General features: G+C 40.2%; 1 protein-coding gene across 1 annotated transcript in view; it reads right to left on the bottom strand.

Moving 5' to 3' along the window:
* LOC118389958 (opioid-binding protein/cell adhesion molecule-like) overlaps window positions 1-22728 on the bottom strand; it is a 449425-nt gene extending 426697 nt beyond the window's left edge. Inside the window, exon 1 of the mRNA XM_035779999.2 lies at window positions 22412-22728. Coding sequence (XP_035635892.1) covers window positions 22412-22472 — 61 coding nt within the window. The 5' untranslated portion in view covers window positions 22473-22728. The remainder of the gene's footprint in view (window positions 1-22411) is intronic.
* Between the last annotated feature and the right edge of the window lie 1848 nt (window positions 22729-24576).

Raw genomic sequence — 24576 nt, 5'->3', positions numbered from 1 at the left:
GGAACATCGCTGTGGGGACTTGCTTCCATTCAGCCACAAGAGCATTAGTGAGGTCGGGCACTGATGTTGGGCAATTAGGCCTGGTTCGCAGTCAGCATTCCAATTAATCTCAAAGGTGTTCGATGGGGTTGAGGTCAGGGCTCTGTTGCAGGCCAGTCAAGTTCTTCCACACCGATCTCGACAAACCATTTCTGTATGGACCTCGCTTTGTGCACAGGGCATTGTCATGCGGAAACAGGAAAGGTCCTTCACCAAACGTTTGCCATAAAGTTGGAAACAGAATCATCTACAATATAATTGTATGCTGTAGCGTTATGATTTCCCTTCACTGGAACTAAGGGGCCTAGCCCGAACCATGAAAAACAGCCCCAGACCATTATTCTTCCTTCACCAAACATTACAGTTGGCACTATGCATTGTGGGATTTGTCCGTCGGACTGCCAGATGGTGAAGCATGATTCTTCACTCCAGCTAATGCGTCTCCACTGCTCCAGAGTCCAATGGCGCCAAGCTTTACACCACTCCAGCCGATGCTTGGCATTGTGCATGGTGATTTTATGCTTGAGTGTGGCTGCTCGGCCATGGAAACCCATTTCATGAAGCTCCTGAAAAACACTTATTGTGCTGCTGTTGCTTCCAGAGACAGTTTGGAACTCGGTAGTGAGTATTGCAATCGGGGACAGACGATTTGTGTGCGCTATGCGCTTAAGCACTTGGTGGTCCCATTCTGTGAGCTTATGTGGCCTACCACTTCGTGGCTGAGCCATGTTGGAAAGGTGCCATCCTATGACAGTGCCACGTTGAAAGTTACTGAGCTCTTCAGTAAGGCCATTCTACTGCAAATGTTTGTCTATGGAGATTGCATGGCTGTGTTATATATTATACATCTGCCAGCAATGGGTGTGACTGAAATAGCCAAATCCACTCATTTGAAGGGGTGTCCACATACGTTTGTATATATAGTGTATGTTCTTCTCAAAGAAAAGGTCAATCTCAGAGATGTGAACTTGGCAGAACTGGCAATGAACAAGTTTGTGATCGATTTCCAGAGGCTGTATGGCACTGCCAATGTATCACTCAATGTGCACTTGTTAACACACCTTACAGATAGTGTATGAAACTGCAGGCCCCTTTGGGCAACCTCCACATTCTCATTTGAGTCTTTCAATGGGACACTTCTTAAGTACTTTAATGGTACCACTTATGTCTCTGTGCAAATAGTAAAGAGGAATTTAAAGTAGATGAGTCTATCCCAAAGGGCTGCAACTTGCATGATATATGCTAATGAGGGTGTACAACAGGTGTTCTCCCAACTACAAAATAGCAACAGATCAACTGATAAATCTGAATGCCTAACTGAAAATGTAAGGGTTTTTGGCAATCCATTTGTTCAGCATATGCTTGCAATTGAATAATTACTATGTCTAAGAGTAAGTAAATGCAGTTATTACAATTGGTTCATTGTTAAATGCATATTATGTCATTCAGAAGTAAACCAGCTACAAAAAAGAAACAACTCAATTGTGGAGTTGAGAAATGGAATGCTGTATAAAATCCGTAGCCTTGTAGCTTTCAAACCGCACAATGTTCACATGACAATTCACCTACATGTGCTGTGTGTTGGTTAGTGAACTTGTCAATACAAGAAGGGTATTGTGCAGAGACTCTCAGTTTAATATATCCTCCACATTTGTACATTACATTTTAGAGTCAGACAACATAATTGCAGTCCATGCACATCATTTCAAAAGAAAGTGTGTTGAGTTAAAGAAACAAAGAGTTTGTTATTCCTATTCCAAACAGTTTGGACAGAGAAGGAAGTGTTAAAGGTTACCTGGCTTGCCTAATTACCCAAAGTTGTAGTCTACAGTGAAAAAGAAAAGACAGGAAATGTTTCCGAAATTACGTGGCATAAAGTTGAACTGTGCACATTCCTTAGATGTGGAATAAACAATCATTATCATTGTCAACTTTGTCTTTGTCTGCACTCTTCTGAAGAGGAATTTTTAAAGTATTTTGAAACTCATTTTATGGCATAGGTTGAAGCTATACTTATTGTGTACTTAATTATTTATGAGCAGAGTTTCAAAAAGTGTATTTTGAATGAATATGGTATATTAAAGTGTAATGACGGTGAATATATAGCATACTAAATGACAGAAAAACAATTAATTTAAAGTACACTTTTAATAAGTGTATTGAAGTATAATGATAGTATATTTATAATATACTTAAGATATTCAAGAAAGTGCATCTCATATTTGAAGTATATTATTTGAAAGGGTAGTATATTTAAAATATACTTGCAATATATTAAAATATACTTTTTTTTGCTTGGTTATCAACCTTGATGCCTTAATTACTTATTTTTTCTGAGTGAAATGAGGGAGAAATAGGTCATGGCGTGTCAGACCAAGTCTATTCCTATAATCAGATGGTCTTGAATGCCAAGTAATAACAAAACTGAAGGTCAGTTTCCATTCAATTCTGAAGGAAGACTAGCGGACATTATCAATCTTTTAAAATTACAGTCCAAGTAGTGCTGAGCTATTGTTCATGCTCTGCAAGATGGATATGATGCTTTATTAAGTTGTAAATCAGTAACAAATGTCCCACACATTTTAACAGTGTCCAAAATGTCATTGAAAGCCACTGAATGTGATGTAGGCAAAAGGGGAAGGATATTTGTTGGAGTTATGTCAGTTTAGTCCAGACCTCTGTCCATTCTGAAAAAAATGGTTCTTAGAAAGAAAACTTTTCATTGCAGTGCTAGCTGTGCCACCAGAGACTCTGGGTTCGAGCCCAGGCTCTGTCGCAGCCGGCCCATGGGGCGGCGCACAATTGGCCCAGTGTAGTCTGGGCTGGGGGAGGGTTTGGCCGGCAGGGATATACTTGTCTCATCGCGCACTAGCGACTCCTGTGGCGGCCCGGGCGCAGTGCACGCTGACCAGGTGGCTAGGTGTACGGTGTTTCCTCCGACACATTGGTGTGGCTGGCTTCCGGGTTGGATGCGCACAGTGTTAAGAAGAAGTGTGACTTGGTTGGGTTGTTTTTCGGAGGACACATGGCTCTCGACCTTCGCCTCTCCCGAGTCCGTACGGGAGTTGCAGCGATGAGACAAGACAGTAACTACTAACAATTGGATACCACAAAATTGGGGAGAAAAGGGGGGTAAAAAAAAGTATTAATTAATTTAAAAAATTAAAAAGATAACTTTTGTTACCGAGGAAACACATTGTGACAAGGATACCGGAAGCCGTTTAAAATGATCATGTTCCATTTCTTCAGCATCGTCTCTCAAACAAAGCGGCAGGGTCATATCGTTGAGATGACAAATTGTGCCTTTAATTTTATATCTATTTAACTAGGCAAGTCAGAAAAAAATCTTATTTTGGGTTAACTGCCTGTTCACGAGCACAACGACAGATTTGTACCTTTCAGCTCAGGGGTTTGAAATTGCAACCTTCCAGTTACTAGTCCAATGCTCTAACCACTAGGCTACCCTGCCGCCCCTCCACTCCTTTGCAGGTACTTCTCTTGAGCTCCCATTAGATATTTCATTCTCCATTATTCTAGAAATGGCTTCATTCTCTACCTCCTTTCAGTTAAGGGAGTGTTGGAGACACCCAGGGGGAGCTCATTTTGTTTCCCGGTTCCGCCAAACAAACACATTCATTGCCGCTACTTTCAACCTAATGTTTTACCATTCATCTTCTGAGACAGAGCCGGGACACAATTACACTGTTCTCACACACTGGAACTTACGTTTTCAACCAAAAGCAACAGTCTTCTGGGACTTAACTATAACATTGACAAAGAAATACAGTTGTATATAAGCTTAAATTCACAAGCCTGGAAAGCTATACAGCCTGGATTGGAAACTAGCATGTTTACTTTCAACCTACACAAGCCAGTATGTATAAAACATGAGTGCAATTTCTAGGTTCCCCCAAAGGGAGACTCCTTTTCTCGTTGCACCCATTAGTCTTGGTTTGATATCTCACTGAATGGTCGGAGTGATTGGGAAGGAAAAAAGCCTAGAGCATCAGCAACATGAGATTAGAGTTAGAGATTAGAGAGCAAGGCCAGCAGTGTTAGCTCGGCTAGCTAGAGCACATTGTTTGTTGTTAAGCCTAGAGGGCCTAGCTGTGCCCTAACCTGCCATCCCCCGTAAAGCTCTGCCTAACACTGGGGACTCTGATGCATTTCTTAATTAAATCGGGGTGATCAGACCATGAATCATGCGACGTGGCAAATAAATCCAGGAATTTGACAGAGAATCCCTCTCTCGGTGATAATCACGCCCCCGTGCCAGGAGCAGACTGTAAAAATCAATCAGGTTTTATGCAGAGAAATGCAGCATCTGTCAAAGCGATTGCACAAATTGCTTTACACAACGGCTCATCATTTCTTTGTGTAGAAGGGGACGCAGGTGGGGGGCACTGGTCAATGATCCCATGGTGTATTTTGGGCCTGTGCAATGAAAGAAGTGGTACTTTCATCGGAAATAATCTGCAAAAAGTTCAAACATGAGGAAAAATCAATTTAAAGACTGATGTGAGTTTCAATGCAAAGTCATGCATTTAAATGTGTGTGTTTTGAATTACATCCTATGCAACCTACCTCGGCCCCCAATCCCTGTTATTTTGTACACACTGGCTGTCATCCATCAGCAACTTTTGAACTGAATTGAATCTCTGGGGTATTTTACCCCCACGCAAACACTAGTGACACAATAACAGCCACATATTGCTGATATAATACAATATTGATTTAAATATAACATTTCTGCTCAATACCAAGATCTCATTTGAATTACACACTTTGTTTGAGCAAAATCCAACAATGAGTTACAAAGTAAATAGGCCCAAGTTATAGAGAGAAAAATGGCTAAACATCCTTTTGCATACTAATAGCCATATTATTTCTTCCATGCGCACACACAGTACCAAGTGGCAAAGCAAAAAACTTCTAAGAGGCGCGCCATCTGGAGAGAGAGATACAGTGTGTTGGGGTTTCAAAGAAGAGTGGATTAAAATATGCTAAGAGAGATGAGTGATTAATTTCAGTCTCGGCTCCCCGGATTTCCTGATTTAGATATTGTTTTAACCCCAGTGCCCCACCACCACCACCACCACCACAACAGGGTTTCAGACTATTGATGATCCAGTGTGGGCTTGACTTTAGTGCAACTCCATGTACATACCAATGAACTATACCCGGTGTATCTGCTCCACGTGGGAGTGGATACACAAAACATACCGTTCTGAGAAATCATTTCACACATTTATGATAAGACTGCGTGTCTGGTCTCAATGGGGTTTTGGCTAACAGTGGTGATATGGAGATGTGGGACTACTTATTGAAGGAAAGCAGCAGATGCTATGATAGCTACTAGCCAATAAACTCAATAAACTCCCCTTAGCAGCAATCTCCACAGCTGTTATCCCCGAGCAAACAGGTCACTGTCATTCTCCAATATTGAGCTAGGTGGGCAGACAAAAAGAAGACTGTGTATCCTCTTCCCACTTCCTTGGAGCCCGGGAACCATAAAAAGAGGAAGGAGGAACCCAACATTGAAAGCCTCTCTACCCCAGAAGGCATTACAAATGCATGCCCTTCAGCATGGCTGCTGGCTTGCCTTCAGGATATAACCATCCCAATATGTCCAAAGTTCAAATGTAATTACACTGCCGTGTTTCACTTAAAATGTCACCAACCTCTTTCCCCTAAAACCTATGGTTGAATATAAGTTCCTTTACTTTCTGAACGTCTTAAAGAGTCTGCTAAGAGTCTTAGAGAAGTCATCTCCTCATGTGTATGGGAGAGGTGGTTCTCTTATCAAAGCTAGGCTCTGCGACTGGCGGCGTAACAAAAGGTGAGCGGCAAGAAAGTGATGTGAAAACAGGAAGGGAGGATTTATTGCTGATGGCGGCACTTTACCTGCCAAGATCTGCAGTCTGCAGTTGGATGTGAAAGTCTGTTTCGACAGTCCTTCAAGTTTCCAACCTTAGCTTCCTTTAAACCCCAGCACATCTCAGCACACAGGTTCATACCATGACACTTTTATTAGCGACGTGTTAGCTCATTGGAATTATACAGTGAACCTAAAGTTGGGGTCTTTATTACATCTCAATGCATCTTGTTCTACACAGATCTCATTGTGCACCGGTAAAGAGATATTAAAATCTAGGAAAGCAGTAGATAAAGAAGTGAGATTTATGATCAAAAGTGCTTTGACATGTTCGGTTGCAGAGCACCCAATGTCATGTTATCTTATTTTTGTCATTGCGTCATAGCACCAGAGTAGGCCTATTCTATTTAAATTCTACGCATAACATACAGTACAGATGAGATTAAAGATAAGACTGTCAACAAAGACTGTTAATTTAGAAATCCAGATGGGTTATGGGTAAGCTAAACATGTATGCCAACAGGTTTGACGTTTTGAGGTTGGATGCTGACATTTGAGGATGGAAGTTCAATAGAATCTGGTTTTTCCAACTCAAGACAACTTACATTGTTCCGGTTATCATCGTATTCAAGTCTTCTATATAGACTGCATGTTTGATGTCTCTCGCATGAAAGACATTCAACTCACTCTACACCCTGGTCACAAAAAATTGTCACAGAATAGAATGAGCCTTTCCAGCAACACCTGCAGAGAAAAGGATCCATTTTCTGATGATTGTGGTAAAAACACAGACCATATTTCCCCTTACTCTCTCAGTGCTCTCAAGCCCTTATATACAATTTGTACATTCATGTATAAAAAAAACAACAACAAAGACAAACAAACACACATTTTCTATGTATTGCCATCCTCTCTCCTGGACAGTGAAAAGCTGACATCCGTTTTCAATCCAATTTCAAATGTTCAACCACCACTGCAGAATCCATTGGGGACATGGAAATGAGTGCGTTTCAAACATCTGTCACTTACGTGTCAACTTTTAATGAGATTAGTTAGTATGAGGCCAAGTGCAATCTGCTGTGATTAAAAGGAATGGGGGAATATATTACATATTTAGCATACCGAGGGTCTCAGGGAAACGTTATACATATGAATTATAGACTCAAATTATCATTTTTTGTCACATGGTTCGTAAACAAGAGGTGTAGACTAACAGTGAAATACTTACTTATGGGTCCTTTTCAACAGTGCAGAGATAAAGATAAAGTTGAAATAAAAATAGAAATAGTGACACCAGGAATAAATACACTGAATAACAAATAACAATAACGAGTAAAAAATAACATGGCTATATACAGGGAGTACAAGTACCTAATCGATGTACAGGGGTAAGAGGTAGTTGAGGTAGCTATGTACATATACTGTAGGTAGGAGTAAAGGGACTAGGCAACAGGATAGATAATAGACACTATTTCACTGTATGTGGTTCGTGTGAAAGTGTGTGTGTTTGTGTGTGTGTGTTTGTGGCCTCAGTATGCATGTGTGCGTACGCATGTTATGTGTTATGTGTGGGCGTATGTAGCTATGAGGGAAAATAATCGATACAGTTACATATCGGATATTATTTTGGACGATATATCGTATTGTTTTGACAATATCGCAATATTATTCTTGTGTTAATTGGTTGTACCTGCACTAAAACTCCAGTGTTGTTTCTTCATAGCTTGTTCTACATCTTATTTTTAAATAGGAAGCCAATTTGTTTTCAGCACTTTTATTTTCATGACTCTAATTGTCATGGCTCTCCCTCTGCATCAGACATACTGTATATGGTGAACAATATGTTCAGAACATCAAATCACGAAAACACATTTTTATAAAAACACAAAAGGCCATTCATTGTTCAACCGTGACCTTACATTTGTTAAATGGTTAGTCAAGGATCTTGCATTGGATTGTATCAAATTTAGCCTCCTGACTGAAAGTCCTGACTGAAAGCCCTTTGGTGTATGAGTAGCATGCAGAATGACCAACTGCAATTGCTTAACTTGACTGATAACTACTTATCCCACCACTGACTCTGTCTGAAGGCCAGAGAAACATGTCAAGTCCATTCAAATCCATCCCTGTGTATTGTGAACTGATTGACTGACTGGCAAATTTTCTCCAATTACCCTGGATAATCAAGTGTAAAAACCCAGAGGGACCTTTAATGGCACTCATCTTCAGTTTGGGCTGTCGTTCACGTTGTGTTTTCAGACACGTATCTATTGTCGTAGAAGAATGAGCATTTTGCTCATAAAACCTCCAGAATTAGAGTCAGGACTGCTGTAGTATCTTCACTATGATGGCAGAGTGGGGAAATAAGTGACAACTGGTGTAACGGCTTTAATTGCCCCCTCACTTGGGATGGCTGACATCCCAGCGGCTTCAGTCGGCAAAACTGAAACGTGTTGCCAGCCCTTTTGGTGAGTGCTGATCATTAAAAGACATGTGCATATGAAAATCAACCTAAGCCTTTTAATGAAAACAATTATTTTTCTAATTCTCTTTCACTTTCTCAAAATGAAACCTGTTAAAAAAAAACAAAGCTTTGTACATTGCACAGTGATTTCTTTGTGGCCTATTTGAATGATGTGTTTAACTTACCTAAGAAAACGATTTTGGAGAAAGCACAACAATGGGATTGTGATTAATGAGAAACATTCATTTTTATATTGACCTCAAAAGGCCATTAAGATTGCCACTCAAGCATTGAACATTAATTACGAGGGCCCTCATAAGCTTCCATGAAATTCAATGAGCATTTCAAAGTCTGAAGTCACGCAAAGAGGTCTGTGTAGAAGTTCTGATGCAAATGAGGTGCTGAGTCAACATCCACATTAAACTTTAATTGTTATTTTGTTTTCAATATACACACTTACAAATTATATATATATCATATATATATTATTGTTATGATTATTATATTTTATATATATACATATATACATATATGTTTCAGTATTAGGCCTAGTAGTTCTATAGAGATACAGTATTACAAAATTACAAATAAAACAGAAGTTTGAGAAAGACTTCCAAGGACTGAATACAGATTAGTTCCATCTCACTAATGTGAAACCATAGACAACAAGCCAATCTATATTAACTGAGCACCCACAATGACCCTTTTACCACAGGAGGCCCACCATTAAATAGAGCTGATTATTGAGTGTGGCCACCTCTGACAATTGCCTATTCATATCAAGAGATCACGCAACCACCTTATTACATTTACATCATTTAGCAGACGCTCTTGCCCAGAGTGATTTAGAGGAGCAATTAGGGTTACGTGCCTTGCTCAAGGGCACACCAACATATTTTTCACCTAGTCAGCTCAGGGATTCCAACCAGTGACCTTTCGGTTACTGGCCTAACGCTCTTAACCGCTAGACTACCTACCATTAAACCTGTCACATGAATTGCTAAAACCATTCATGCACAGGATATACTATATCAATATAATATCCCCCTTCCAGTGAACCTAAAACCCATTTAATTCAAACAATAGCCATCAGCTAACATCAGATCACAGTGTTAGCTTAAAACTTATTTGAAATAGGGGGCAGCATTTTCACTTTTGGATGAAAAGCGTGTCCAGAGTAAACTGCCTCCTACTCAGTCCCAGATGTGAATATATGCATATTATTATTAGTATTGGATATAAAACACTATGATGTTTCTAAAACTGTTTGAATGATGTCTGTGAGTATAACATAACTCATATGGCAGGCAAAAACCTGAGAGAAAATCCAAACAGGAAGTGGGAAATCTGAGGTTTGTCGTTTTTAAACTCAGCCCCTATTGAAGTTACAGTGGGATATTGGTTATGTTGCACTTGCTAAGGCTTCCACTAGATGTCAACCGTCTTTAGAAACTTGTTTGAGGCTTCTACTATGAAGGGGGGCTGAATGAGAGGGGAAAGAGTCAGAGGTCTGCCAGCAGCCTCGATCTCAGTCACGCGCATTCACATGAGAGGTAGCTCTCGTTCCATTGCTTTTCTACAGACAATGGAATTCTCCGGTTGGAACATTATTGAACATTTATGATAAAACATCCTAAAGATTGATTCTATACATAGTTTGATATGTTTCTACGACCTGTAATATAACTTTTAGAAATTTTCGTCCAACCTTTCCGCTGGACTTGCACGCACGTTTCGATTTGTTTACCAAATGCCCTAACAAGAGGAGGTATATGGACATAAATGATGAACTTTATCGAACAAATCAAACGTTTGTTGTGGAACTGGGATTCCTGTGAGTGCATTCTGATGAAGATCATCAAAGGTAAGTGAATTTTATAATGCTATTTCTGACATGGCGGATATCTGTATGGGTGTTTTGGGCTCTGAGCGCCGTACTCAGATTATGTTTTTTCTGTAAAAAAAAATTGAAATCTGACACAGCAGTTGCATTAAGGAGAAGTTTATCTAAAGTTCCATGCATAACACTTGAATATTCATCAACATTTATAATGAGTATTTCTGTGAATTGATGTGGCTCTCTGCAAAATCACTGCATGTTTTGGAACTACTGAACATAACACACCAATGTAAAATGAGATTTTGGGATATAAATATGCACTTTATCGAACAGAACATACATGTATTGTGTAACATGAAGTCATATGAGTGTCATCTGATGAATATCATCAAAGGTTAGTGATTAATTTTATCTCTATTTGTGCTTTTTGTGACTCCTCTCTTTGGCTGGAAAAATGGCAGTTTTTTTCTGTGACTTGGTGGTGACCTAACATAATCGTTTGTGGAGCTTTTGCTGTAAAGCATTTTTGAAATCAGACACTGTGGATGGATTAACGAGAATTTTATCTTTAAAATGGTTCCTAATACTTGTATGTTTGAGAAATTTGATTTATGAGCTTTCTGTTGATTTGTATTTGGCGCCCTGCAATTTCATTGGCTGTTGGCGCGGAACCCCGTTCCCAGACAGGTTAAGGAGAGCGCAGAGATGCCTGCTGAGGCAACCAATACAGATCAACAGCACATTCATATAAGGCTCCCCACATACAGCCTAATCATGTTTCTAAATGTTATTGGGGATCGTCTATGAAAGATGTTGACATGATACAGCGATAAAAATGTATATTACTTTTAAATGTGTTACACACAGATGATTTTCAAATTTTGGGATTCTAATTTTTTTTTAATTCCATAATATATCTGGAGCTAATAGTGGGATGATAATGTTTCACAGTGTTGTGATTGGCTATGATATTCACCTACTGATTGTACGGTATCTGTTGCTGTTCTGCATCAAAAGCGGTTAGACAAATATCACAGCCAATCACAAGACTGGTTGGACTAACATAACTGGACACATACATTTACAAAAATTGTTCTATCTAATGACAAATTAATTGCAATATCAATGTGTAAACCAAACTGCCATAGTTGCTGTGGTGACCCATCATTCACATTTTGAGCATCTATAAAATATATCAAATCGTTTTTTTGGGGGGGGCTTGCCTATTTTGCAGGAGCATTGCGCCGTGATTGGCTCAGTGTTCTGTCACTCATGGGACCACTACGTCACAGGCCAAATCTAAGTCCTCAGTAAGAGCAGACATCGAACATTTAAGCCCCTTGGGTTCTGCCATAGAGTTACATTAGAAGTCATTGGCCACTGATAAAATTACGTCAAAACGCGTTATATGTAGAGTAGCTTTGATTGGACTGATCATGTGAACCAATATCTTACTTTCAAAATCTTAGCTAGCAGTCATTGTCACGAATCAAGTCGATAATCTACTGGCAAATCCTTGTCATATGAAGAGAAATAATGAAGAAAAATTATAGATAAAACGTATCGGTGCTAATCGGCCATTGGACATAAACATTACACAACAAGTTGGAAATCGCAAATTCAATAATGAGTAGTTTGGAAGGAATCAGTGGCTAACTGCAAGCATTGCAAAGCAACCACTAGCCTGCTATTCAGTGGAGTGGTTGTGATGTTTTTTTCCGAGTTCCCACCATAAATCCAGAGATCGCCAGACTTTGGTGACAAAGCCCACAAAAGACCACCCTGCCACCTTCTTGTTTAAGTGAGCACATCACAAGGTGAGTCCAAAAATGTTTTGTAACGTTATGCTGCTGCATAAATGTTGTAATATGCAAGGGAGATATGTATACCACAGCTACAAAAGTAATACTAAGTGTATGTTGTGCAGTAAGCTGTTAGTAGCCCAAGTGCCTCATCCTAATAACTTGGTCTATTTTCACCAACGCGGTATTGTAAACACATTGTTTGTGGCTGGTGTGTGCCATCTTTGTAGACCGACTTGTACAGCTTTGTGCAAGCTTGGCTTGCACGTTCAAATTCAGCACACACAACATTCTATAATGGAATTGTGTTATTTGACGAGTCAGATTAAAGCTTATTTAACATGTCAAATAGTGACCCAAACGGCATTCAATGTGCCTCACCCTTTGGTATATTTTTACCTCTTGATTTCAGCTACTGTTCAAACTTGGTGGTGCACATGTAGCCTATAACCTGTTACAGAGAAATGTAATCATTTAATATTGTAAGAGCTTTCATTGTCTGCTTATATGCCCCCTTTATTTATCCTACGGTTCTGACTTGGTGTACAGGGAGAATACTGTAAGAACGGCCCATGTTCTGAATTATGTCACTGTACATTTCAAAAGTGCTGAACAAATAGTTATATTGACTACATCCACCGTCGCTCGCTCATTAATGTCTTAATAGAAATTAAGGATTACCTCTTATCCACTCCCCTTATGCCATAGTTTGTACATCTCAACTGTCAGTAGAAACCACATTTGTTTAAGTATGTCAGTCATATCAGCTATGTTTTTTAAGGCAGTAAATGAGGCTAAATTAACTGTTTAGCTTCCAGACAAGGCTCCGCTGATAGCCAGATGAAGCAGTGGTAAGGTGTTGGGACTGCTGTTGGGACTCCGCTGCTGGGACAGCTTTATGTAGGCCCTAATAGTTTGTGGGTAACGTTTGTCACCGTTATAGTGCAATTCATGGATTTTAAGTTTTGGGTTGTGGCTTTTCTGGCATGCATCCCACAATAATTTGTTTTACCCCACCAAGATTTACATGCTAAAATCGCCACTGCACAGATGGCAATGATGATTGCCAAAAAGGACACATTCTCAAGTTTTGCATCAGTGTCATCATTTCACAACTTTGCAAACACCACTTTTTCAAGGTGGTTGAAGTAAATGGCCCAACATTTCTTAAAGCCTCCTAATGACACTCGCAGATTGCACAATAAGTGATAATAAGCACAATAAGTGATAACACTAAATTAAAAGTCAGCGCTATCCCAATTCCCTGCACATAACCTCAAATGGACCAGCGCTGGGAAGGCCCGCAGTAATCACAGACATAGGGATTAACTGCACTGACCATGAGGTAGCAAACGGCTAACTCCGCCATCTGGTCCACAACACTAGCCACCACCACCACAGTTCCGCTTCACTTGGCCAGATCCAAATGCAGAGGCACTTTCCCTCAGTTAGGGCTGTTCGGCTGACAGAGCAAAGTATTGAGTGAAGATACCCAACTGTCAAGGTGAATGAGGACCGAGGAGACATATGGGAGCATCCTCCCTTCATCTCCTCCCTTTCATCTAAACTGATCTGAAAGACCTGGACAGATTAAAACAAATGCTCAATATGGGCATCCACCCTATTGCTTTGACCTATGCCCTGATTTCAGATCAGTGCAGATGAAGGACAGGGGATAAGAAAAGGAAGCCATTTTTGACTATTCCAATGCACCCAAAAAATGGGTCATTGTGCTATGCAGTGCAGAGTTGGGCCGAAATATGATTAAATCGAATAGTGTGATATTTAACATTGATTAAAAAAAAATCTTTCTTTTTCTTTTTTTTTCACCTTTATTTAACCAGGTAGTGTAACGGTTTTCTTCCTCTTCTGACGAGGAGTAGGATAGATCGGACCAAAATGCAGCGTGGTACGTGTCCATGTTAATATTTATTTAATCTGAACACAAAAACAAAATAACAACAGAACGAACGAAAACGAAACAGTTCTGTCTGGTGCAGACACAGAGACAGAAAACAACTACCCACAAACCATAGTGGGAAAACAGGCTGCCTAATTATGGTTCTTAATCAGAGACAACGATTGACAGCTGCCTCTGATTGGGAACCATACCAGTCCAAACACATAGAACTATAACACATAGAACAAAAACATAGAATGCCGATTCCAACTCACGCCCTGACCAAACTAAAATAGAGACATAAAAAAGGAACTAAGGTCAGGACGTGACAGGTAGGCCAGTTGAGAACAAGTTCTCATTTACAACTGCGACCTGGCCAAGATAGAGCAAAGCAGTGCGACACAAACAACACAGAGTTACACATGGGATAAACAAACGTACAGTCAATAACACAATAGAAAAGTAATACAGTGTGTGCAAATGTAGTAAGATTAGGGAGGTAAGGCAATAAATAGGCCATAGTGGCGAAATAATTACAATTTATCAATTAAACACTGGACTGATAGATGTGCAGAAGGTGAATGTGCAAGTAAAGATACTGGGGTGCAAAGGAGCAAAAAAATAATAATAATAACATGGGGATGAGGTAGTTGGATGGGCTATTTACAGATGGGCTATGTACAGGTGCAGTGATCGGTAAGCTGCTCTGACAGCCGATGCTTAGTTAGTGAAAGTTAGTGAAGGAGGTATAAGTATCCAGCTTCAGTGATTTTTGCAATTCGTTCCAGTCATTGGAAGCAGAGAACTGGAAGGAAAGGCGGCCAAAGTAGGAGCTGGCTTTGGGGGTAACCAGTGAAATACACCTGCTGGAGCGGAGCTACGGGTGGGTGCTGCTATGGTGACCAGAGAGCTGAGATAAGGCGGGGCTTTACCTAGCAAAGACTTATAGATGACCTGGAGCCAGTGGGTTTGGCGACGAATATGTAGCGAGGACCAGTCAACGAGAACATACAGGTCGCAGTGGTGGGTAGTACTATATATGGGGCTTTGGTGACAAAACGGATGGCACTGTGATAGACTACATCCAATTTGCTGAGTAGAATGTTGGAGGCTATTTTGTAAATGACATCGCCGTAGTCAAGGATTGGTAGGATAGTCAATTTTACGAGGGTATATTTGGCAGCATGAGTGAAGGATGCTTTGTTGCGAAATAGAAAGCCGATTCTAGATTTAATTTTGGATTGGAGAGTTTATAGTCTAACCAGACACCTAGGTATTTGTAGTTGTCCACATATTCTAAGTCAGAACCATCCAGAGTAGTGATGCTAGATGGGCGGGCGGGTGCGGGCAGCGATTGATATACTGAGAAAGTGCAATATGATATTTCGTCCAAGACTATACTCTATTTGAACTTTACAAATCAAAACTGTGCAATTTTATCAGTTCAATAAGTTTAAATTGAAGTCTAAATATATTAACTAAGCCATATTTTTTCGCCATACAAAAATAATTGATTGAAAATGTGAATATATCGTAAATAAGCACAAAAATTGCACAGTCTGAAGTGATTAATTACTAACGGCACAAAACGATTATATCAGATATCATGATATTTGGAGTAGCATATCATAGAAGAGCTGTTCCCAAATATTGCCCAACATTAACGCAATGCATATATAATAACACAGACTATTGGCTTACAGATGATTTTGAGAAAAATTATAATTCTAGAATAGCAGTCTCCCGTGAAATGGCATCCTCACCTAACATTGGTATTTATCCTGTATGGTAGACTCAACTTCATTCAATGTTTGAATTGATAACAAGCTAGGAAGATAAGACTGCAGCGTCATGACAAATGAGAACAAAATCTGGAGAGGACTGTCTAAAATCCATTATTTTGACTGTCAGTTTCATGCAACATGACTAGAAATAATGAGGACACAAAATACAACTAACATCTTGGAATCAAAGTGTATCGACATTTCCTTCCAAGCTTGAATCCTCAACCTTATTGAAAGAGATGCTGTCTTTGTGACAAAAGTCAGAAATGTGGCCGACTTTTGGGCTTTGAGGATTCTGTGCCACCCTGTAAACAGCTTCTGGCAGACTCTCCCAAAGGAACATGTATACAGAAGTATTTCCAATGTCTCTGTTTGCAATGCTGCTTACATCGAGCCAATTCTATGGTGGAGCGCTAGCAGCGAGCGATGAAGGCAGCAGCATTCCTTTGACATGACAACCCATGAATGGCTTGCTCTGAAGTCGGCCTCTGCACGGATTATTAATCACTCTTCCTGCTTTACTAAACCGTACAACACGCCACGTGACCACTCCACTGGAACTTGGCTAAGTTTGTGAGGAAAAGAAAGCCTCTTCTGTTAGAGCCAACTACAACAAGGATATTGTTATTATTCCCAGGAAGACACATTCAAAGGCCTTAGAATGCATTTGCGCACATTATAAATGAATATGGATTTGAGGCGAAAGGGTTTGTTAATAAATTACATGTCTTTAGATTGGATGAGCTGCAAGAAGCAAATATTTTGAATCTTTAAGCATTGTATTTCTGAACTATTTACTGATCAAATACCGACATCTCATTTGAATCGCTTGGGTATGGCAGTCAATAGCATTGTCAATGTCATGCCAAAGGGTAGACCTAAGCATTATGAATAATTTTCATATCAATTATCCAATTGTATATGTGACCAATTAGGGTTTGTCTCCTGCGTGCCACAAGACTGTGTTAGTCCACTGAGCTAAAGCATTCATTCAGGGAGCTAACACAAGTCATGTCATGACAAGGTTACTCATCACGCAAACAGGGTTTATAAACCACATCTGTTAAATACCTGATGGTGTTTCAATCTCAATCTTACATACACTGAGTGTACAAAACATTAGGAACACAATATCTTTCCATGACATAGACTGACCAGGTGAAAGCCATGATCCCTTATTGATGTCAGTTGTTATATCCACTTTAATCAGTGTAGATGAAGGTGAGGAGACAGGTTAACATAGGATTTTTAAGCCTTGAGACAATTGAGACATGGATTGCGTATGTGTGCCATTTAGAGGGTGAATGGGCAAGACAAACAATTTAAGTGCCTTTGAATGGGGTATGGTAGTAGGTGCCAGGTGCACAGGTTTGTGTCAAGAACTGCAATGCTGCTGAGTTTTTCATGCTCAACTGGTCCACCACCCGAAGGACATCCAGCCAACTTGACACAACTGTGGGAAGCATTAGAGTCAACATGGGCCAGCATCCCTGTGGAATGCTTTTAATACCTTGTCCATGCCCAATGGATTGAGGCTGTTCTAAGGGCAAAAGGTGGTGCAACTCAATATTAGGACGGTTTTCCTAATGTTTTGTACACTCAGTGTATGATTGGAAGCACAGCCGAGAGCTGCCCAGTGACACAAGCCTACCAGACGAAGTAAATAACTTATATGCTCGCTTCGAGGCAAATAACACTGAAACATGCATGAGAGCATCAGCTGTTCTGGACGACTGTGTGATCACGCTCTCCGCAGCCGATGTGAGTAAGACATTTAAACAGGTCAATATTCACAAGGCCGCTGGGCCAGACGGATTACCAAGACGTGTACTCCAAGCATGCGCTGACCAACTGGCAAGTGTCTTCACTGACATCTTCAGCCTCTCCCTGTCTGAATCTGTAATACCAAAATGTTTCAAGCAGACCACCATAGTCCCTGTGCCCAAGAACACTTAGGTAACCTGCCTAAATGACTACCGACCCGTAGCACTCACGTCTATAGCCATGAAATGTTTTGAAAGGCTGGTCATGACTCACATCAACACCATTATCCCAGAAAACCGAGACCACTCCAGTTTGTATACCGCACCAACAGATCCACAGATGATGCAATCTCTATTGCACTCCACACTGCCCTTTCCCACTTGGACAAAAGGAACACCTATGTGAGAATATTATTAATTGACTAGAGCTCAGCGTTCAACAATATAGTGCCCTCTAAGCTCATCACTAAGCTAAGGACCCTGGGACTAAACACCTCCCTCTTGGTGTGCTTGGACCATGTTAGTTTGTTGGTGATATGGATGCCAAGGAACGTAATGGTCTCAACCTGCTCCACTACAGCCCCATCGATGAGAATTGGGGCATGCTCGGTCCTCCTTTTCCTGTAGTCCACAATCATCTCCTTTGTCTTGATCACTTTGAGGGAAAGGTTGGTGTCCTTGCACCGTACATTGACTCTGTACCGATACCCCTGTATATAGCCCCGCTATTGTTATTTACTGCGGCTCTTTAATGATTTGTTATTCTTATCTCTTACTTTTTGGGGCATATTTTCTTAACTGCATTATGGGTTAAGGGCTTGTAAAGAGCATTTCACTGTAAGGTCTACCTACACCTGTTGTATTCGGCGCATGTGACAAATAACATTTGATTTAATTTGATTTAAATCACAATAATGTGTGTACAGAGCACAAATACATCAACAAGTTACAAACATGTATGAGTGTTGAAATAGTGTGCTGTAATGCTGTAATACTGTAATGCTGTGACAAATTGTTCCAAACAACAGTGACAAATTAGCCAATATGATAACAATGACCTCTAAACATCCTCTCATTTATAATTTTCTCCTTCAGGAAATGAGAAAAGCCCTCTTGTTATTTTGATATAATGGGCAAAGTGGCAATTTCACATCTGGGTGGTAACCGATGTCAATTATTCACGGTCATCATCTGCACCTAATTTGCGTAATAACATATTGTGCTGGGAAGCACAGGGGTAGTGTCACTTTGGAAAACTAAGGCCGCATCCAATGAGATGGTACCTTCTTGCATCGAAATTGAAACTTAAATGGATACTTCAGGATTTTGGCAATAAGGCCATTTATCTACTTCCCCAAAGTTAAATGAACTTGTGGATACCATGTTCAAATATTTTATTTTGCTTTTTGGTTAAAACATTTTCTAATCTTAAATTAGCCTACCCTTAATAGTTCAACTTGGAAGAGGTGAAGTGAGAGGGGTAGCTGGGCCCAAAATCTGTCTTCTCCAGTAGGTGGTGTTTGTTTTTTCCCTAAACAAGCAAGGATATCCTGTATGGAGATTTTCTGTATGGAGAGTTTCTGTATGGAGAGTTTTGAATTTCGTTAACAAAAATGGAATGGCTTATTCGCTACGTGTGGCTTATTTAGGAGTTTCGTAATGATTATGTTGTTACTAGTGTACAGATTTAAATAGGACTATTGACATCCTGGCAACTTTATATCGGAGTTGCCATTATATTGGCTACAATGGTCCCACCTGATCTTGCCTCCTCCTGACTGTCTTCCATTTTTGAAGAAATGTATTTTCATTGATAAAGCAGGCACTAGAGTATCTGGTCAATATAATGGATAATCGGTGATGCTATGTACTCATTGTTGCATACTATACTGAACAAAAACATAAACGCAACATACAACAATTTCAACAAATTTACTGGGTTACAGTTCATATCAGGAAATCAGTCAATTTAAATAAATGAATTAGGCCCTAATCTATGGATTTCACATGACTGGGCAGGGGCGCAGCCATGGGAGACTGGTCCACCCACTGTGGAGCAAGGCTCAGCCAATCAGAAAGAGTTTTCCCCCACAAAATAGCTCTATTACAGACAGAAACACTCCTCAGTTTCATCAGCTGTCCGGGTATCTGGTCTCAGACGATCCCGCAGCCAGATGTGGAGGTCCTGTGCTGGTGTGGTTGTATGGCCGGGTGGAGGTACTGCCAAATTCTCTAAAACGATGTTGGATGCAGCTTTTTATAAAGAAATGAACATTAACTTATCTGATGTTCATTAATGCAGTCAGCATGCCAATTGCACGCTCCTTCAAAACTTTAGACATCTGTGACATTGTGTTGTTTGACAAAACTGCACATTTTATAGTGGCCTTTTATTGTCCCCAGCACAAGTTGCACCTGTGTAATGATCATGCTGTTTAATCAGCTTCTTGATATGCCACACCTGTCAGATGGATGGATTATTTTGGCAAAGGAGAAATGCTCACAAACAGGGATGTAAACTCATTTGTGCTCAAAATTTGAGAGAAATAAGCTTTTTGTCCCTATGTAACATTTCTGGGATATTTTATTTCAGCTCATGAAACATGGGACAAACACTTCACATGTGGCATTTATATTTTTGTTCAGTATATTTAGCAGTTAATGTTTAGTAAAATGAAGGCCTATGAGTAGGTGGGGTGGGCCGAGTGTGGGTGGATTTTTCCAAATTCAACAAACATGCACTGCATTAACCAGCTTGATAATAGCTTATTTAATTTATCTAAACTCTGAACCAAATAGGAATGGAGTTATAGGCCTACTCAGACTGGTTAATAGCCAGACAATCATATTAGACCTATACCATAGTAGACCATATATCTATCCTATTTAAAAAGCACTGAAGTACTGAAACATTCTTTTTTTTTTGCATACTGAGAATGCATCATGCTTGATTGCGTTGTTTCCCTCTATTCGTTGATTTCGGTAATGCATTCCCATATGGAATTGATCAGCTTTTGTCAAAGCAGAAATGAGTATGACATCTGGGCATTAAAAATTAAGTTTAAACATATGCAACATTTTGAAATGTCGCATACTATTAAACTACATTTTTTCACATACTCAACTGGCCTACTATTTAGGATGCAAGCAGAATATGGGTATTCGGGCAAGGCCAGTATCACGCCCTCACATTTTAATGTGAATTGGTCATGTGCCTCTTCCTCATCATATTTACATATCACTTTTCAATGCAAATTAGTTGTATTTAGCCAGTCATATTGTTCTAGTTGTGTGTTATGCTTATTGACTAATTTTTCAAAAGCTCTATAAGGTATTATGTGCATTATGTACAAAGAGAGGAGCACAGTGTGTCACTTTCACAAGGACAGCTCTCTAAAATACCATAGTTGGCCCAGGGGTCCTTATTGAGTAACTGTAGCCTTGCTGTCCCAAGGAAAAGACACTCTACCCATCAGCAATGTTCTTAATGTCCTTTCACAGGGGCTGCTTACCCCCCTCACAATGTTTTCACCTCCTGCTCCCCCCTTGCACTCTCGGTTGGAAGTCGGACAACAGCTGCTGCTCCAAATTTCGATTTAACCACAAATAATTCTCGCCTTTGGCTGAGGCAGGCTGGTGGAAGGAAGGACTGGAGGGCACAATAGACAGGGCCTGTGAGGGTCTTGGCCGGATCACCACAGGAATATGTGTTGCATCCTGGCAACGCTCGGCCAGAGCTGCCTCGGAGCCAGACAGAGGCTCAGGGGGGAGGAGGAGCGAAGAGGGATGGGAGGAGGAGCAAAGAGGGGAGGGGAAATTGCCACTTGCCACTCAACACTCCACATACAGAACCAAGTGGTTAGAGGGGGACATTGTCATAGGGCTGTTTTCCATGAAGGACATGACCCTGTCCTCTACACATTTTACGTCTCTCCCCCTTATGTGCCATGGTGAGAATGCCAAGGCAAGTGAGAATGGGCTACAATATGCAATGTAATGCAGGCTAGTGGATGAGCAGTGTGGTAATATGCTTTTTCTGCAAGTCACAGTGACATATCCATAATACATAAGACAGGAAATGTAATTATGTATAACATATACTGTATAATATATATTTACTCAAATATTTAAACATAAAAAAGCTATGAAATATGTGATGAAGCAACTTGTTGGTTAATAGAAAAACGTTGAGTGAAGCTGCCCACAACACTTAAGACTACAGAGGAACCATTAGAAGCATTTGACGAATCAAGGAGGCTAGGATACTCCCTCAAAAGCAAATGTTGCATTTCCAATCAATGTAGTTACCTGTGAGGGTTAACACGGTTTAACTTCGATGACCTGAACACGTTGTCGATGCGGATTAACCAGTAATTCTTAATCAACTTTACTCAAAAACCTCCTGTCTGGAGTGACATTTACAATGCGTCAAAAAGCTCCGCGGGGAAAGCCAAAACGTGCATCAAGAGCCAGAGACACACACGAATTGCTCGATCAGAGAAGCAATGCTAGCCTATATGATAATCTACCAGAAAGCGAAACAAATATTTTTTTTAACCTACAAATGTAAAACTTTGAATTACTGGGGTATAAATAAAGGCAAAAGTTAAGATGGGGACATGTTCATAGTGAAGCCTTAAATCTGGGTTTTGCAATCACTTGGAACAAGTAGCCTACTTGTGAGGCAAACCTCGAAATCCCTTGACAACCACCACCATCATGACAGTCGAGTCTCACAGTAATCGCCTGGTTTAACTGCCACTTTGTTGGCATGTGATGTCAAATCTCGACACCACGCAATAGGGAATCTACAGTACCTATATAGAAAGCGCGCGCATATGTAGAATAAGTGCGCACTCACCTAATGTACATGATAATGCAATAGCTATAACACTTATGTCACCTGCCATTTCTCCCAGCAAAAAAAATAAAATAATTGCCCACCTTGTTGAATCAGAAGAATGGCCATCCCGGTCAGCAAAACCCAGAACATAGGATTCTTCATGGTGGTTTGACTGGTCGATCGCTTCTCTGTGTAGTTGTAGAGGAGTATGCTGCCGCTCAGATATAGCCTACTACAAACACAAATCCTCGGAAAAGTGTAGCAAGCAGACTGCAGTTCCCGCTACGTCCCGGGTCCCTATCTGACTGTAAAGCAGCCACCAACGCAAGCAGCACCAAGTCCCTCCTTTACCAAGGTATTGGTCGTAATTTGTATGAGGCTGCTTGGATAGGCTTCCAGTGGCTTACAAAGACACTTCTGTCCAGGAACCCGCTGTGATTCCCACTAACCACGTGTGTATCCGTGCGCCTTTCCCGCGTCTTGCTTTATGTGTGCGTGGGTTGGTCGATATCGACCGTGTTCAAAACGTTATCCTACTTCAAAACCAAGCAATGCATTTGAAATGTAGGCCTATCTGATGTTTAGACAGGCAGATTTGTATTTTATGCAAAACGTGTTAAGCATATGATAGCCTCGCTAGTATTCGGTCTTAAAAAATATAGACTTAGAAAGTAACTTTTTAGTTGGCTAGTTTAATGTCCGTAAAGGGGGATATAATGCAGTAAAAGTAACTATATAGCCTACTTTTAGAATGTAGCCTACTTTAGCCTCGTTTAGAAATAGATACCGTTTTCTCTTTCTTAACGAGGCAAAAGTAGGCTTCATTCTATTAGTATATAGTATACTTTACTGCAGCCCACGTAGGCTAATTCCGGTTATAAACAACCATCACATCTTCCACAAAAACACTGGTCACATAAGTCGCCAAGCGTAGGCTATTAATCAATGTTGAAGGGCCCTGTCACTTTAGCAGTCTCTGCGATGCCAGAATGCAGAACAAGACGAAATAAATTGGTGTAACTGCCCTCAGTTCAGCAGCTGGACAGCTCCCATGTTCTCCCTTACGCTGCATTCTACTTCTCAACGGGTAAATGAATTGCATGAGAGGAGACGTTTGACACATGCATTATATTTAGTCAGCATTATGGACCTACTTATAACCCTACAGTTTTTCCTGAATTTACTTGTGTTAGTGGAAAACAAGATGTAAATGGATGACTGATGCTGCAATCTTTTCTTTTCGCAGTCATAAACAGACATCCAAAGTGAACAATGAAAAATCACAGGCCTGCACTAATGAACTACTGAATTAACTACTAATGAACTACTGACCCTTTTTTAAATTTTCGCCCAAATGACATACCCAAATATAAATGCATTTAACTTAGGCCCTGAAGCAAGGATATACATACTTTTGGTACCATTTGAAAGGAAACACTCTGAAGTGTGTGGAAATGTGAATGGAATGTAGGAGAATATAACACAGTAAAAGATAATACAAAGAAAAAGTTCAATTTCAAACCCCCGAGCTGACAAGGTACAAATCTGTCGTTCTGCCCCTGAACAGGCAGTTAACCCACTGTTCCTAGGCCATCATTGAAAATACGAATTTGTTCTTAACTGACTTGCCTAGTAAAATAAATGGTAAATAAAAATTTTAAAAAATTAAGAATTTGAAATGCAAGACAAAGGCCATCATGTATTATTCCAGCCCAGCTGCAATTTAGATTTTGGCCACTAGATGGCAGCAGTGCTTGTGCAAAGTGTTAGACTGATCCAATGAACCATTGCATTTATGTTCAACATTTTGTATCAAGACTGCCACAATGTGCCTAATTGGTTTATTAATAACTTTTCATGTTCAAAACAGTGCACTCTCATAAAACAATGGCATGGTATTATTTAACTGTTAGAGTTAGATTAACAATAATTTAAGCTTTCTGCCAATATCAGATATGTCTATGTCTATGTCCTGGGAAATGTTCTTGTTACTTACAACGTCATACTAATCTCATTCGCCTACGTTCGCGCCACGTCCCGAAGGGGACCCACTGATGCTGAAGACTTCACAGTGCATCAATGACAAGGTATGACAATTAAACAATTGTACGTGAATGATTTTGTTTCTTTGGAACAGGCACCAGTAGGCACCATTTGGTAGTGTCCAATTGAGTTGAATTAGTAACAAAAAAAGTAAGCTGCTGAGGGGAAGATGGCTCATAATAATGGCAGGAATGGAGTGAATGGATTGTTATTGTTATCAAAC

The sequence above is a fragment of the Oncorhynchus keta genome, chromosome 11 (genome assembly GCF_023373465.1).
Source record: "Oncorhynchus keta strain PuntledgeMale-10-30-2019 chromosome 11, Oket_V2, whole genome shotgun sequence".
In the NCBI taxonomy this organism is placed as follows: Eukaryota; Metazoa; Chordata; class Actinopteri; order Salmoniformes; family Salmonidae; genus Oncorhynchus; species Oncorhynchus keta.
The sequence above is the reverse complement of the archived record's forward strand: the minus strand, read 5'-3'. Positions and strand labels throughout refer to the sequence as shown.